Source organism: Chiloscyllium plagiosum, unplaced genomic scaffold (genome assembly GCF_037043375.1).
Source record: "Chiloscyllium plagiosum isolate Xiang-an unplaced genomic scaffold, Cpla_swu_hap1 HiC_scaffold_9, whole genome shotgun sequence".
Taxonomy (NCBI): Eukaryota; Metazoa; Chordata; class Chondrichthyes; order Orectolobiformes; family Hemiscylliidae; genus Chiloscyllium; species Chiloscyllium plagiosum.
Window position 1 is genome coordinate 27,472,089 of NW_028270147.1, and position 18,169 is coordinate 27,490,257.

At 40.7% G+C, this 18,169-nt stretch overlaps 1 protein-coding gene across 2 annotated transcripts in view; it reads left to right on the top strand.

Moving 5' to 3' along the window:
- LOC122554223 (glycogen debranching enzyme-like) overlaps positions 1 to 18,169 on the top strand; it is a 100,402-nt gene that overhangs the window by 61,321 nt on the left and 20,912 nt on the right. For both annotated transcript variants that reach the window (XM_043698893.2, XM_087990501.1), the window contains exons 18-25: positions 87 to 211; positions 898 to 1,007; positions 1,123 to 1,257; positions 3,716 to 3,846; positions 5,039 to 5,175; positions 6,281 to 6,414; positions 10,785 to 10,960; positions 11,458 to 11,560. In XM_043698893.2, the coding sequence (XP_043554828.1) occupies positions 87 to 211; positions 898 to 1,007; positions 1,123 to 1,257; positions 3,716 to 3,846; positions 5,039 to 5,175; positions 6,281 to 6,414; positions 10,785 to 10,960; positions 11,458 to 11,560 (1,051 nt within the window). The remainder of the gene's footprint in view (positions 1 to 86; positions 212 to 897; positions 1,008 to 1,122; positions 1,258 to 3,715; positions 3,847 to 5,038; positions 5,176 to 6,280; positions 6,415 to 10,784; positions 10,961 to 11,457; positions 11,561 to 18,169) is intronic.

The following is an 18,169-nucleotide window of genomic DNA, read 5'->3' on the forward strand; positions in this document are numbered from 1 at the left end:
TGGTCAAATTGAACTGCCCAAAATTATATGAATGTATACATTTAAATTATACCTCTTTCATCACAATATCACCTTTTTTATTACAGGTAAAATAACTGAAATTGTAATGGAAGCCATGACGGTGCAGAGGCAGACTGATGATTACAGAAGAGATAAATATTTCATTAATGGATTACCTCAATATACAGTGAATATCAAAGAACATATTCAGGTGAAAAGCATATCTCTTTATATGGTATTATTGATTTTCTCATGCATTAAATCATTCATGCTTGGCACATAGGCTACACTGGTGATGTTTCATCCTGAATTGTTGCCTTGACAGTTTTTATTGCTTGTGATCTTTGCCATTGCCTACTACTCGCAGGGTGGACAGAGAGGCGGTTCCAAAGCTTACCTCAGCTTGAATAGGAATCGAGTCCACACTATTAGCACGGGTCTGAATCATGCACTAACCATCTAGCTTGTTGGCCCCTTTATGATATTAGGGGCGGCATAGTGGCTTAGTGATTAGCACTGCTGCCTCATAGCACCAGGGACCTAGGTTCGATTCTAGCCTCGTTCGACTGTCTGTGTGGAGTTTGCACGTTCTCCCTGTGTTTGCGTGGGTTTCCTCCGGGTGCTCCGGTTTCCTCCCACAGTCCAAAGATGTGCAGGTTAGGTGAATTGACCATGCTAAATTGCCCATAGTGTTAGATGCATTAGTCAGAGGGGAATAGGTCTGGGTGGGTTACTCTTCGGAGGGTCGGTGTGGGCTGAAAGGCCTGTTTCCACACTGTAGAGAATCTAATCATCTCGTCTGTAGATTGTTATGAAAGTACATTAGGGCAGTTGTGCTCTTTGATAAGATTGTTAATACAAAAAGTTTCAGTTGCTAACTTCATGTTAATTTTCCAGTTAAGTAACAGCAACATTGTTAAGACAGAGGTAACTTCTAAAGATCGCAGCGAGTACGTGTACAAAATCAACTTTGAAAACTTTCCTCCTGGAAGCATCATTATCTTTCGGTAAATGAAGTTGTTGTACAATTTTGTGCCAAATAAATTGTGTTTACACAATTTTAATTGCATTTACTTCAATTGTCTCTAAAATATTCTTCATTTCACAATTATGTCTTTGTAGAGTGACCCTTGATGCAAAGGCCCAGGAAACCGTTGGAATTCTTCGCCATCATCTTGCTCAATTTAGTCCTCATTTTAAAGTTGGCAGTATTGCTGACAATGCTCCTCCAACAATACTGACTCAATCATTTAAATCGTAAGTGGCAGATTTTCTATGATATAGTTAGAGAAATTAAAATAAAACTCTGTGAAAACATAACTCAAATTTTATCAAACAGTAAGAAATAAGATATATACTGAAGTCATAGCTGATCTACATTGACACCTGATGTTTAGCCAAGAAATGCTTAATTTCTCACATAGCAAATATAGTTTGACCCTAGTTTCTGAGGGATTATTGGAGTTAATTAATTCTGTAATTAAAAAATACTTGTGAAATTGGCCATCGGGACAAAACCATAAATTACAGCCGTCTAATAAGATTCTCACAAAGTGGTTTTACAGCAATAGTGTCATTTCGACTCCTTGAATCATCCTGTGAGGGAATGGGCTCCTACTAATTTAGGAAGAATGACCTGGAAAGAAGTGAGCAGGAGGATGAAGCAGTGACCATTCTCAGTGCTGGTGTGGGCTTCTTAGGAAGAACTTTATCCAAGGTTTCTGCAGGCAGTGAGGGAAGATATTACCCAAGGCCCATTCTTGCTGCTGAGCAAGCATCTTGTGGTATGTGCAAGTGCACAATGCAGAGGCATTCTGCCAATGGGGGAGCAATAGTGCTGCCCATCAAACTCTCATGTTTGACTTTGACATGAGTAATTGCGGTTGTAGAGGGCATGGTGGTCAGGGCAGTGCTGAGGATGAAGAGGGTTCAGGCAGAGCTGATGGGTTGACTGGAATTCTATACTTTCAGTGGGTTGGCAGGCAGATCCCACTAGGCCACATTGGTGGCTCGGGGGATATTGAGGTCGACGTGAGGTAGAGATCAGAGCAAGCTTGTAGCTGGGTGGAGGCTGGAAGGAATTTGAACATGGTGGAGGTGGTGGGGCATCCCCTACGCTTCTAGACCAGCTGAAGAGTTCAGCATTCTCTGCTTTTAATATTTATCATAGGACGCTTAAAGGGATAAACTAACTTAAACATGACTGTGTCTCAGCAGCTAACCATGACAAAAATGCATGACCCTACAATAATGTTCATAAGCAAATTTGAAGATCAGTACTTTCTACTAAAATCACTCAAGTTTTAAGATTCTATTCCTTCTAAAGTAATTTTGCAGCCTTAGAATCATAGTTTTCTAAATTCTAATATAGCATAGCTTCTTCTAATAGCTCAAAAAGTATACCATTTTGCCCGTATTCTTTTGATTGGCAAGTGTTTCAAACTTTACCTTGAGAATCATCAAGATAAAGGAAATAGACACTTTGTTATCAGAGGGTTTCAATTCTACAGGAATTGCTGCAAATTCTGCTGTGTGTAATCAGAAATTATAGTTTGGAGTGTGGTAGACTCACTCTGTCACTTCTGTAAACTGCTAGACCCCTGAACCCATGTCCTAACAATCTGTACTTTTTACAAAGAGGTGCGTATGTGATTACTCTTATATAAAGTGACATAGTGATAGAGGTCACTGGGCTAATCAGCTTGAGGTCCAGGCTAATGCACTGGGGTCATGAGTTCAGTCTTATCATGGCAGCTGGTAGAATTTAACTTGACAAATTTAAAGTTAATCTCAAAGGGCCCTTGTGGTGCAGAGGTAGTGTCCCAACCTCTGAGCCATAAGACCTTCAAGTCTCACCTGCTCCAGAGATATATGCCTGGACAGGTTGATTTTAAAACAAAATCTATACAGAAATTGACCCTTGTGCTCTAGTGAATAGTGTATTTGAGCCAAAATCAGAAGGCCTGATTTTTGAGTGCTGCCTACAATGACAACTCAACAGGTTGGTTAGAAAATGTCTAAAACTAATCTCAGTAATGATTGAGATTAGATTCCCTGCAGTGTGGAAACAGGCCCTTCGGCCCAAACCAGTCCACACTGGCCCTCCGATGAGTAATCCACCCAGACTCATTTCCCTCTGACTAATGCACCTAACACTATGGGCAATTTAGCATGGCCAGTTCACCTGACCTGCACATCTTTGGACTGTGGGAGGAAACCGGAGCACCCGGAGGAAACCCATGCAGATACTGGGAGAATGTGCAAACTCCACACAGACAGTCGCCCAAGGCTAGAACTGAACCTGGGATCCTGGTGCTGTGAGGCAGCAGTGCTAACCACTGAGCCACTGTGCTGCCCCAATTGCCATGATGACTATCATCAATTTTTGTGAAAACCCATTTAGTTCCCTTTGTATGGAAGAAAATATGCCATTCTTGCCTGATCTGGCCAAGATGTGACTCTCAGTAATATAGCTGGTTCTTAACTGCCTTCTGGAATGGCCCAGTAAGCCAACCAGTTCAAGGCCAATTACATATGGGTAAAAATATTGGTCTTGCCAGTCACTTTTGCATTGTGTGCAAGAATAAAGAAAATGAATAGTTTTGCAGATCAGGAAATAGAAAATTATATAGCTGATCAACAAATATGAATTGCTTTTTCTATAATTATATTGTGTTCGCTTGATCCTGTGTTTCTGTTTGTAAATAATCAACAGCGTTGCCTCTGATATTACACTGGCTGATCTTAATCTGCTGCTTTACCGATGTGACTTTGAGGAACAGGAGGATGGAGGTGGCTGCTATGGTATTCCAAATATTGGACCCTTGAAGTATGCAGGCTTGCAAGGTACATGGACCTTGTTTTTGATTGCATTTATCCAGATATGAGTTATTTAGCTCAGTTGGTTTGCGTTGCAGATAAAGCCAACAATATAGGTTCAATTCCTGGCTGAAGTTGCCATGAAGGACTTTTGTTCTAAACCTCTTCCCTTGTCTGAGTCCTGATGATCCTCAGGTTAAACCACCACCAATCATCTCTGTCTATTGAGAGAGCAGTTCCATGGTCCTCTGGAACTATGATGACTCTATCCAGATATTCAGGTCTATTTTAAATTAATATATGGAACAAATTACTGCAGCAACCTTGATTTGTTAAAGTTCTGTGTAATATTCATTTGTTTCTTATAAAACTGCACAGATAAGCTGAGTTTGGAATTTCAGGAGGCAACTTAATTACAACTTCCATTTCTATATTTTTGAACGTACTTTGTCAAATTATGAAAACGAACCTGAACAGCAGTGAAATTTTAAGACCATTAAGGGAGCTGTGGTGTTTGGGAAGAGAGTGGAGAAGGATAGAGGGAGGTAAAGCAGAACAGCAATTTAAAACTGGAGATTTTCTTGAGTCTCAGCTGGGTTAAGCTAGTGAATAAATAGGTGTACATACCACCAAAGTGAAGGTTCAGCTCCATGTAGTGGAGTGGGAGATCACAATTGCCTTCACTATCCTCAGGTTATAAAAGAACGGAAGCAGAGTTTCTCCTCATGATTGCTCTCCAGCTGCCCATTTTGAACATGCATGTGTGGATAAAGCTGTAAAGCAATGTCTTTCGATGATTAGGCCACTGACTACTCGCTGTTGACTACACTGAAGGATTATCATTAAACACAACAATAGTTTCTCAGTTAAAAACCAATGCCTTCAGCTTGAGGGTTAGAGTACATGGGGAAATAAAATGGAAGAATACAGTAAAATAATTGTCCATGCAGTATCTGTTGGAAACACTGGGTGGCAGTACTATGCTTCCAAGACCAATTCCAAGTCAACTTCGAGTATAAGTTTTTAGTTTAATGGTAAACTGCCAATTGAAATAATCTAAATTTAAAAATCCTACTGGCCTTTAAAATTTCAATTATATTTTATGGGGGTTATAGTTTGCATGATCAATGAGAACACAACACCTTCCTTTTAAGTAAAAGGATGGAATTACAGTATATCTCTGCAGCTAATTTGAACTAAGTCTGCTGTCTCTACTTAGGGTTTATATCAGTACTTGCGGATATTAGACCTACGAATGACCTTGGACATCCTTTATGTGAAAACCTGAGGGCTGGAGACTGGATGATGGACTATATTTCTAATCGTTTGATTTCACGTGGAGGCAAACTTGAAGAGGTATGAGCTTAATTGATGTGTTGAGTGTTATGTTTTCAGCTATCTTGGTCCCCAACTGACTTTCATCCTTCAAGATTCTCCTCAACACACATCTCTATATCTAGTTTTTAGACACCTGATCTCCTTTTGTTAAGTTTAGAACAGTACAAAATAAAAGTCCTTGTACATTTTAATTAACTGTTATCATTTGTAATAAAATTTTTGAACATGCATTTGAATCCTTTCCTTTAAAGATGTAGGACTGAATAAAGAATTAAAATGCAGTAGCACATTTAAATTTCAAGAGCTGCTTGTTACTTTTTGCAGAAATTCTACTCGTTCAAAAGTTTGACCACAGAGTATTTGCTGTAGCTCAGTTGGCACTTCCTCAAATCCTAAATTAGAGTGTGGGGAGTTCCACTGCAGACACCTGAGCAGATAATCTGGGCTGACACTCCAGTGCAGTATAAAGCAGGTGCTGTGCTGTTGAATGTGGCATATTTCAGCCACATCTTTAAAACCAGTCCTAGTCTGTGTTCCCAGCTGGAAAATAAAGTGACCCTGTGACATTTCTTAGGAGAGCACAGCGTTTCCCCTTATGCCTCAACCAGTATTTATCCCTCAGTAAAATTCACCAAAGAGATACACAGGCAAAATGACTAGGAGGCAGTCTGAGGTCATAGGTCTAGTATGCTTTTTTAAAACAGGAGTCTTACACTTGTAAGCAAAGCAAATAACAACCGGGAGCAGACAGGGAGCCTGTTTAACTTGGTGGAAAAGTGTGAGATGTAGACCCTATCAAATTCTCAAATTGTAAGCCTAACATGACTCAGTGGAAGTTAGCTCAACTCACCATTTTATTACTCGAACAGCTAGTAATGGATAACAAATGCTGGCCCATGTACCAATAATGAATGAATTTTTAATAAATGGTTTTATACTAAGTGATTGTATGTTGTGTTTGATGTATGCATGCATTTGATCATTATTACAAGCACTTATGTTGCAGAAATGGAGAATTTTTATCATGGCTTGTGATTAGAAAAAGTAAATCAATATTTAAGTGACATTTTGTATTTTCTTAGAAACATAGTACATCATATAATGACATTCTGTTTTCTAATAGATTGGTAAGTGGTTTGAAGCAATGTTTGCTTTCGTCAAAAACCTACCTCGCTACCTTATCCCGTGCTACTTTGATGCAATCCTTGTTGGGGCATACAAAACTCTTGTGGACATAACATTGAATCAAATGTCAAGGTGCGTTTGATGCTAAAGCTGGAACAAAAATATATTGGTGATGAAGTGTAATGGTGGTGCAGAAGGTTAGGATGCTAATATGTTAACCTGTAAAGCCTGCACACACAAAGTGAAAAACTTTAGACAAGGGGGAAATGTCATGACAGTAAACATTTTTTTATTAATTTTTCATGACTTTAAAGGAGTAGCATGACATATCCGATGATGATCAGTTAGGAACATGGGACCGTATGGTCCCTCACCATTACTACCATTCAGTGGTAGCTGATCTGCATCTGAAAGTGATTTGTTATACATTCTTTCATTTCTTTTTTTCAAATATGTTTTCGTGTTTTAAGCTAGCCTTGGGGAAGAGTTTTCCAGATTTACACCATAACCCAAAAAAAGTGGTTTTTCATTTCACCCCTAAGTAGTCTTGCTCTAATTATAATATTCTCAAAGCACCCAGCAGAGGTGGTAGAGGCAGGCATGCTAGATTCATTTAAGGTGCATCTGGACAGATACATGAGTAAGTGGGGAGCAGAGGGGTACAGATCCTTAGGAATTGGGTGATAGGTTTAGTCAGTGGATTTGGATCAGCACAGGCTTGGAGGCTGAAGGGCCTGTTCCTGGGCTGTAAATTTTCTTTGTTCTTTGTTCACCTGCTCTGTTTCTTATTATATATTCCAGCTCCTGATGAAAAGGCTTTCTATCATGTTAATTATTTTATTTCCACTAAATCTGAGAGTCTATCATCTAAACTATTTAACCTGTCTTTATAATTTAACGTGTTTAGCCATTTTATTGTTGTGGTTCTGTTCGCCGAGCTGGGAATTTGTGTCGCAGACGTTTCGTCCCCTGTCTAGGTGACATCCTTAGTGCTTGGGAGCCTCCTGTGAAGCGCTTCTGTGATGTTTCCTCCGGCATTTATAGTGATTTGTACCTGCCGCTTCCGGTTGTCAGTTCCAGCTGTCCGCTGCAGTGGCCGGTATATTGGGTCCAGGTCGATGTGATTGAATCTGTGGATGAGTGCCATGCCACTAGGAATTCCCTGGTGTTCTCTGTTTGGCTTGTCCTATAATAGTAGTGTTGTCCCAGTCAAACTCATGTTGCTTGTCATCTGCGTGTGTGGCTACTAAGGATAGCTGGTCATGTCGTTTCGTGGCTAGTTGGTGTTCATGAATGCGGACCGTTAGCTGTCTTCCTGTTTATCCTATGTAGTGTTTTGTGTAGTCCTTGCATGGGATTTTGTACATGCTGGGTATCGGGTCCTTCGTCTTGGTGAGTTTTTGTCTGAGAGTGGCTTTTGGTTTGTGTGCTGTTATGAGTTCTAGTGGTCACAGAAGTCTGGCTGTCAGTTCAGAAATGTTTTTGATGTATGGTAGTGTGGCTAATCCTTTGGGTTGTGGCATGTCCTCATTCCATTGTCTTTCCCTTAGGCATCTGTTGGTGAAATTGCGGGGGTATCTGTTTTTGGCGAATACATTGCATAGGTGTTCTTCTTCCTCATTTTTTGCAGTTCTGGTGTACTGCAGTGTGTTGTGGACCTTTTGAACAGTGTCTTGATGCAACTTCTTTTGTGTTTTGGGGTGGTTGCTTTCGTAGTTTAGGACTTACAACACCCCCAGATTCTATGGACTACTTAAAGTGCACAAACCAAACATCCCACTCAGACCCATAGTATCACTACCAGGGACACCATCACACAAACTGGCTAAAGAACTACAGCAGAAACTGAAACACCTGATCAGCAGATCCAGACACTCTATACAATCAACACAGGAATTCTTGGACATCATCAGAAATATACACATAGACAAGGAAGAAACTATGGTCTCATTCGATGTAACGGCACTGTTCACCTCTATCGACAAATCCCTAGCCAGAGAAACAATAGCCAACCTGCTGGACAAACAGAACAGACAATAGAACATTGAACCTATCAACAAAGACGGCATACTCAAACTACTGGACCTGTGCCTCACAACACACTTCACATTCAACAACCAAATATATGAACAAATCAACGGCACACCCATGGGCTCACCCATCTCTGGACTCAGCAGAAGTGGTAATGCAAAGGTTAGAACAAACAGTCTTACTGCAAATTCAACCCAAACTCTGGGTCAGATATGTGGATGACACCTTTGTAATTATTAAAAACACAGAAATAGAGAACACACACCGGATCATCAACACCACACTCACAGGAATCCGATTCACTAGAGAGGAAGAAAAGGACAACCAACTCCCATTCCTAGACGTGATGGTACAGAGAACACCGAACGGAGATTTCACCACAAAGGTATACAGGAAAGCCACACACACAGACCAAGTCCTAAACTACGAAAGCAACCACCCCAAGACACACAAAAGAACTTGCATCAAAACACTGTTCAAAAGGGCCACAACACACTGCAGTACACTAGAACTGCAAAAAGAGGAAGAAGAACACCTATACAATGCATTCACCAAAAACGGATACCCCCGCAATTTCATCAACAGATGCCTAAGGGAAAGACAACGGAATGAGGACATGTCACAACCCAAAAGACTAGCCACGTTACCATACATCAAAAACATTTCTAAACTGACAGCCAGACTACTGCGACCACTGGGACTCATAACAGCACACAAACCAACAGCCACTCTCCGACAACAACTCACCAGAACGAAGGACCCGATACTCAGCGTGAGCAAAACCAATGTAGTGTACAAAGTCCCATGCAAGGACTACACAAAACACTACATAGGACAAACAGGAAGACAGCTAACGGTCCACATCCATGAACACCAACGACATGACCAGCTATCCTTAGTAACCACACACTCAGATGACAAGCAACATCAGTTCGACTGGGACAACACTACTATTATAGGACAAGCCAAACAGAGAACAGCCAGGGAATTCCTAGAGGCATGGCACTCATCCACAGATTCAATCATAAGCACATCGACTGGACCCAATATACCGACCACTGCAGCAGACAGCTGGAACTGACAACCAGAAGCGCAGGTACAAATCACTATAAATGCCGGAGGAAACATCACAGAAGCGCTTCACAGGAGGCTCCCAAGCACTGAGGATGTCACCTAGACAGGGGACGAAACGTCTGCAATACAAATTCCCAGCTCGGCGAACAGAACCACAACAACAAGCACCCGAGCTACAAATCTTCTCCCAAACTTTGAACATTTTATTGTTCTGATAAATCTGTGCAGCAACTCAGGACCTGGACAGGGGGTTACATCAAGACACAATAACAGTGGCCCAGAGCTCCAAGGGCTTGTTGTTCTTTGGCTAGAAATCAAGCCTTAATGACAGCACTCTAGCTTCTGATTAAGGTGATTCAGGGTTCAAACCCCAGTCCAGAGATTTTTGCATATAATCTGCCTGATGTTTCAATGCAGTACCGACACTGAGCTGCATTACTAGAGATGCTGGATCAGATCACCTCTTTTAGGTGAAAATAAAATAAACCGAGAATAACAGGGAGGTTTCCTAAGTACCTGGTCATTATCAACTTGTCCTTCCGGTTATCTCATGAGCATTTGCAGATTCTAGCAGCACAAACCTTGGCTGCTAAGCTTTCATAGATTACAACCGTGACTGCAAAAGTTCTTCCATTGGCTTGTAAGTGCTTTGGAATATCCTCAGATTGTGAAGAGACCAGTTATTGATTATTATAGATTTGTAGTAGAGTTAAATTTAATTTATTATTACTCCCAGGTTGTGATGGCAAAGCTTGTGCAGCTAGATTTAATGAAGCATTGGAGTGCCCAATGAGGAGCTTTTCCCCCAACACTGCCAGCAGATGAGATCCTTCTACCACTGCTGTGATTGCAGTGGGGGCAGATGGATGGGTAAATTGCAAGCAAACTGCCTGATGGATTTAACATGTTCTCCCTGCCTTCTGATGTTAACATATGAGCATTAAGTCCATGGTGATTCACTCCTTTTAACAAAAAGGTAAAGTTAAGTCACCATAATGCTATCTCTTTCTACAAAGAGAGATCACTGATGGTGGTTTAACCTGAAGGTCACCATGCCTTAGAGGAGGGGAGAGATTGAGAAGGAGAATCCTTCATGGTAACATCAACCAATGCAGCAATTGAACCCATGCTTTCAGCATTGCTCTGCTTTATAAACCAGCCATCCAGCCAAATGAGCTAACCAACCCCATTTGTTTAATTAATTGTGCACTGTCAACAGCCATAACATTGCTGGTTGGTCCCCAAATGTATTTAGATTTTTCATTTAAGAAGGTGGGCAGGGCTGATAGTTGGATTTGCACAAAGGAAGAATTGACAAAATTGGGCATTTATGATGTGTAAAGCTTTAAATTCTTCATGCTAAGATTTCTGCTGATACAGTTTTCATTTTCTTGTAGCTTTGTGCAGAATGGCTCATCATTTGTGAAGCAACTTGCTCTGAGCTCACTGCAGATGTGTGGAGTGGGAAGATTTCCTGCTCTTCCAAAACTGTCTGAATGCATAGAAGGTGTTCCGACTAGACATAATTACATTACTGGTGAGATCGAGCAGTGCTGTGTTTCGTTAGCAGCAGGTAAACAACACTGCTTCTGATCATGTACTTAAATGTTTTGAAAGTTTATTATGATGTCTTTTTCACAAAGCTGAATTTCAGGAATCCTAGGCAATGTGTATTATCCTAATTTTCCTGTTTTACAACTAATCTCAACGGTTTTTTAAAAAAATTGTCAAAACAAGTCCGTGTAATGAGAACAATTTTGTCCATCATTTTCACAATTTGGGATATTTCAAATTTGATATCTTCTGTATCATTGGGGAAATGTTTAACATTTTGGAGCGAGATTGTCATAATGAGTTAGTACTATTTAGCATTTTGACTCTGTAGCAAACTTATAATGTGAAAAGGGTGTTCTACTCACAACATAATTTTGTATGAATGTGAATTGCTCACACTGGAGTACCGTGTAACAGGAGTAATTTCCTTCTACATTGATTTGCTGAAAGGAAATTGCACCTCTTTATTTTTCGATTCTATCTCTTCTAAATAGGTTTTTCAAATTTCTTACTAAGGGTTACCACACTTTTCTGCTGGATTATTCCGTTGTTGGGGTAGAGATACTTTCATTTCTCTCCGAGGTCTAATGCTGGTAACGGGACGCTACTTAGAGGCCAGGTAAGGAATTATCATATGTAGAATCTGAGAAATGTTGGAGAGATATTTCCGGGCAAATGTGTGTGTGTATGTGCAGTGGCTATTTGGCCCAAAGGGAGTTATTCTATCCATGGTGCTGTGCCTGTGCAATGTCCACAATGGAACACGCCACACTTCTGTCTTTTTTTGTGCTCTTGGCAAACTTCAATCTCTTTGATTTACATTTGTCTCTACATCCAAATTTTGTTTTCTGAAAATATAGTGAAACTTCACTATATATGTAAGCAACACACTACAGTCCTTTTTAACTAGTGCATGTTGATTGAGTCTGCAGACATCAGAGGAGTGACATTATGATTCTTGATTTGAAGATGCCAGTATTGGATTGGGGTGGACAAAGTTAAAAATCTCACACCACCAGGTTAAAGTCCAACAGGTTTATTTTGAAGTACAAGATTTTGGAGTGCTGCTCCTTCGTCAGGTAGCTAGTGTAGCTATAACCTGGTGTTATGTGATTTTTGATATTATGATTCTTGCAATGTTTTAAGGTTCTTTGTGCTGCACTTGACTAGAATGAATTTATTGCTGTTGGTGAGTTTGGAGAAAAGGATCTTTAACTCCTGCATTATTAAATGAGTACTCCTATTTTTCATTTTGCTCTGATTGAATTTCAATGAAAATTTGTACAACCTTTTGGGGCGGCACGGTGGCACAGTGGTTAGCACTGCTGCCTCACAGCACCAGAGACCCGGGTTCAATTCCCGACTCAGGCGACTGACTGTGTGGAGTTTGCACATTCTCCCCGTGTCTGCGTGGGTTTCCTCTGGGTGCTCCGGTTTCCTCCCACAGTCCAAAGATGTGCAGGTCAGGTGAATTGGCCATACTAAATTGCCCGTAGTGTTAGGTAAGGGGTAAATGTAGGGGTATGGGTGGGTTGCGCTTCGGCGGGGCGGTGTGGACTTGTTGGGCCGAAGGGCCTGTTTCCACACTGTAAGTAATCTAATCTAATCTAATCTAATCTAATCTAATCTTTTTTCTGAAACCCAAGAGGATGACATAATAAAAACAAAAGCAGAAGTTTCTGGAAACATTCAGCAAGTGAGGCAGCATCAAGAGAATCAATGTGATGTTATTTCAAAGTAATGACCCTTTGTCAAAACTTGAAAAGTGCGTAAATGAGCAACTATCATTTTTTTATCAAAGAATTATACTAACAAGAGCTGTGTGTTGCACAAAAAGCATCTCGCCCCTCTTTAGTCCTAGAAGCGAATGTTGAATTTTTTTGGTGGGTAATCTAAACGAAAAATGGCAGTAAATTCGAGAATAAAGACATGATGTGTTAGTTTGTTCAAAATTAAAACTAAAGCAAAAAATGCTATCAAAACTAAGTAGTTCAGGCAGAATCTGTGAAAGACACTGGAGTTAATGGATGGAATTTTCCTGGCCCCCAAATGTTGAGTCAGTTAGGAAGATTTGCTAAGATTGAAAAATGAGATTCCTGATGTTGATTAACATAAGTCTGATTTTTCATCGTAAGGTTTTAATGGCAAGTTGAGAATCTTGCGAGTGAGTAGTGAGTCCTGTTTGCATGCACTAACATTTGATCATGACCATGAGGTATAGGAGCAGACATGGGCCCTGTTCGGTGTGATATGATGGATCTTATAATCCTCAATTTCACTTTCCTGCCTTATCCCATAACCCTTGATTCCTTAACTGATCAAAAATGTGTTTCAGCCTTGACTTAACAACCTGGCTTTGATAACCCTCTGTGATAAAGAATTCCAACAATTGACTGCCCTCTAAGAGGTGAAATGTTTCCTCATCTCCGTCCCAGCTGGCATGCCCATATTATGAGATTAAGCTCGCAGATCCTAAATTTTCCCGCGTGAGGAAACAATCTCTGAGCCATTCTGTCAAGAATCACCTATGTTTCCAGTAAGGTCACAATTTAAGTTGAGAGTGCCATATCATAACATAGTTGACTAATTATCTGTGATCATCGGTGCAGCATCTTAGAATTCTGAACCAGCTCCCTGATAAACTGCCCTTATGCCTATATCCTTGACAAATCTTAATTTTTTGCTTTGTTTCAGGGTCTGGGTGCCTTTAAGGACTAGTACTTAGACACTAAGGCAAGCCTCTGCAACCACTGCTGGTGACTCTATTATGCTACCCACTGCCTACAGCCAAGTGTAGGTACAATACAGCCCAGTATTGTCCTCTACCAGTACCATTGTTGAGCAGTAGATAGGCCTCCTGAAGATGAGGTTCTGATGTTTGGATTGGTCTGGGGGAGCCTTGCAGTACACCACAGACAGTGTGGGCTGTATAATCCTTGCATTCTGTTCACTCCACAACTGGAGCAATCAAAAGAGATGGCATGATAGACATTGTAGAATTGGCAGAGCAACAGAATTAGAATTAAGTTCACAAAAGAAAAGGAGTACAGTGAAAAGTGTCACCAGCACATAGCGCCATCTTAGCTACATAGTACCTAGGGATAAATCTTGGGTACAAAAAAATAGAGAAAATAAAAAGGAAAGGTTAAACTGCATTATGGATTTATAGTAAAAATATAAGTTAGAAAAATAAGAAATAGTAGTCTTTTGAGGAAGACGAGAACATTGATCAGGAGGAGCATCACCTTCACTGGTAAAGCTGTGTAATGCTGAATGCAAAAAGTCAGACAGGATTTAATTGATGTTCAATTCCAATAGATCTGAGTTGGGGGAAGTGATCAGTCAATGACTGGAAATTTGTTTGTTCTCAAAAGCAAGCAGCTCCTGTTTAGTCCCAGAAGCAAATGTAGTATTTTTTTTTTGTATGTGATGAGGTGTTGTGCCAGCACATTTAGGAATGTGAAATTCTACTTCACATGAAGTATCACCTGTGGCACATGGGTGCCTTCAGAAGGTTTATCTTTTTGTTTCCCTGCCCACCAAATGTACTGTAAAGGACAGTCAGTGGCAGACAGTCAATGACCTGATTCTCAGCTGGTTTTTAAATATGAGACCAGTAGTAGAAATCCCAAATGTCCAGCAGCACCAAGTCTGTCTGCCACTGGTGAGTGCAAGATTCTGCGAGATCAGTGCTACAGATGCATATATGATGTGGTGACCAACAAATAATTATGTGACAGATCCTACTAGAGTTCACAGAGAGAAACCCTCCATGTAACTCCCCAAATTGATATTTAGCTGAACTTTACTCCAGTATTTAAAGTTGATGATCTTTCATCACAACTGAAAAAGGTTGGAAATATAGATCTGAATCCTAATAGGGTGTGGGATATCGGCCATGGTGAGAAGTCTAGTGACATTGATATCAACGTCTTTTATGCTTTGACAAACTGCTTGATGAGTTTCTAGAGTTGCCATTTGAGGATTATTGCTTCTCAAGTGCCTTGTTGACAGCTCAACTCACCTTATTAATATTCAGCCTTCTATCTTATCAGACTAGTTTCAGGTGGAGAAGCTTGACATGGAAACCAGAGCAGTTACCCGGTGAGTTCAGTTCACTGCTTGCTCTGGACAAAGTCCATGTTGGACATCAGCATCTCAGAGCACACTTCATGGGCATCAGTCACATCCACTCAATGTCCATAGACATTCGCATCTGATATATTCCAATCTCTTAAGAACTTTCATGGCACACCTTCGATCCACTTGCTGGATGTATCTGATTTTAGTGCTGCTCCAGTAGATGCACATCCAACACCAAGTTGTATGCCTGAGCTCTCTACTCACTTTCATAGTTCTCAATCACTTTGACCCAACCTGGACGTTCACCATATTCCTATGTTATGGACTAGATCAAACCCCCTCAAAATATATTAAGAAGATAGCCTGGACCCCAACTTCTCTTATTTTTAAAGGCATTGTGTTCTGGATGCAATTTGATTGGTCAACTTTCAAGCTTGAAGCGAAGCACACTTTCTTTTTATACTATAGTTAAAATACAAACAAAAGAAAGATGAATTGGAATAACTTAATTCTATTGGAAAACTTAACAGAATAATAGATTATTTAACTGCTAAACAATAACTGTTCCAATGTAGAAACATCCCATAAACACACATTTAACAATGGCAAATTCAGAACATTTCAGATTGTCCCACATGCAATTCTGGCAGCACAAACAGAACCCATGCTTTTAGCTGTAAGAGAAAGAGGAATGAAAACTTCCACATCCAGCTTCAAGATCTCAACAGCTACTGAAAGCTAAAACTAAAATCCTGGTTCTGTGGGAGCTTGACACCATCCCTTCATGCTGCATCTATTATTCCAACCTTTTAAAAAAAAACAAAGGTAGCTCAAAGCAGATAGTTTGTCTCCAAGTTTGGAACACTTGCTTTCAAAAGAAACTTGACAGGATCAAATCCTTCTTAAAGGCACACCTCGTAACACCTAACTTGCCTCACCTTTTTGCATGTGCCCTTCAGCCAGAGATACCAGGCTGCAGTCTTGTCATGCCATTTAGTACAGACACAAAGGAAGGAAGCGTGTCATGGTTGGCAGCAGGTCTCAGTTAAGTCAGGGAGAATAATCTCTGGCTTCTGCCACAGGAAGTCAGGGGCAGCCCCCAATATCAAGGTAGGGGCTTGGAAATGATCAGCCAGCCACTTGAGGCGGTCAGTCAGGATGCTTTTCACATAAAGGCTGAAGAGTTAAATTTCAGTTGTCCCACTACCAGTCTTGACTCCCTCTGCCCTATTAGAGGTGCTTTCCTCCTGGAATAAGAGAGAAGCAGATATTAAGGAAGAAGAAAATGAGTGGGACAGCTATTGCTTGCACTGCAGGTGGGGAGGTGGCCTGTGCAAGTGATTAGGCACAGAGGGCAAACTGGGTTAGTGGTGTCCAGAGTTAAGGCGAATGCCAGCAGGTGAATGAAGATGTTTTGTAGGCACTGAGAATGATCGATTGTGAGCATTGGTGGGAGGTAGATACAGTAGCAGAGATAGTGAGGTATCGGAGAGAGGATGGGTGGCACTTAACCATGGTGGGGTGGAGAATGTCATTGACCTTCTTCCAAGAGTGATGTTTGAGACTGCCCATACGAGGTAGCAACATCAGACTAAGTGTCTTGGCCTCTACTGCTGGTCTTTGGGGAGGAGGAAGCCCACTTTCAGTAGGACTTCCTGGTCCATGCCCTCACAGCAGATTGCTGATTTGATCCTTTCTGCCATGTCGGAACTGTGCAGAACAGTTCTAGATTGACTGTGCTTGTCCAAGTGCACGATAGGTTTTTCAAGATGGCACAGGCATAAGGGTCAATGATGCATTCTGGAATGCTGAGTGGAGAGTTCTTCCAGGATCAGTGTGTGATAAGATAAGGCAGAAATCAGACAGGAAGGGCAGAGTAGAGGAAAGTTTGGTAAGCTGCGATGAGAGCCTGCTAGACCTCATGTTGGAAATCCCTCCAAAACAAAACTCATGCAACTCAAACCAAAAAGAGCAAGATTCAGCCCAGAGTTTTCAAGTAAGTGGGAGAGGGGATGCACTAACTGATCTATGCAAGTTTTCCAATTTGGAAACCGATTTAATTTACAACCAATTTAGCCAAGTGTTCTCTTATACACAGTGAAGTAGGAACTTTAAAGCAAGATGCAATTTTAAAAAAAGTGTCTGTTGTCCTGCAAGTGTAAGAAATGTTAACAGTAGAAAAGGATTCTAATTCTCCCTTGCCCATTCTCTCACAAGAGTTTGAGTGTCTCTGATCATTGAAAGTGACCGAATAACACTTCAACCCAGCTTCCTAACTGTTCTGTCTTCAAATAGTTACTATTTTTTCATAGATATTCACATTAGAGATTGCTTTTTTTTTTGGATCGACCTGTTCATTCAAGGTCAACCCAAGATGGTAAAAGGTAGAGGCTCAAAATACAAAAGCAAGCAAGTGATCAGGAAGCTTTTGAAAACAATGATTCAGCCTCAGTAGACGTATTGTGAATAATTCTGAAAGAAAAATTTAGGATCAATGTGAAAGGAAGTGTGAAGGTATGATGGTCTTCTGTTATGTGGATTAATTGGTGAATCTGGGGCCCTGTCCTTGGAGAGGAGATTTGATAGAAATGCTCAAAATCATGAGGTTCGGGGCAGAGTAGATCGAGAGAAACCATTCCCATTTGGGAGAGGATCAAGAATCTGAGAATGCTGATTAAGGCAATTGGCAAAAGAAGCAGTGACAACATGTGAAAATCTATTTCTCTGCAACAAGTGGTTAGATATGGAATGTGCTCCTGAGAATGTAGTGAAGGCATGCTCAGTCTTTGCTTTCAATGAGAATTTATATTCACATGAAGAGGAAAAAAATGCGGGGTTATGAGGAAAAGGCAGGGAAGTAGGGCTATCTGAGTACCTTTTAGCACAGACACACTGGGCCAAATGTCCTTCCATGCTGTAATCTTCCAATGATTCCATGATTAGAATATTGATTCCATAGAAGTACAAACCTGTACTGCGAACCACAATGATGGTTAAATAGAAGAGCACAATATTTTGCCCTTTTTCATTTTCTACCTGAGAGCCTGAGAACAGTAGCTTCCTTTTTCCAAAAAAGAAGTGGTATATAGCCACATCCTAAGAAAAAAATAAAACAAAACACCTGACATTTCAACTTTGTTCTCTC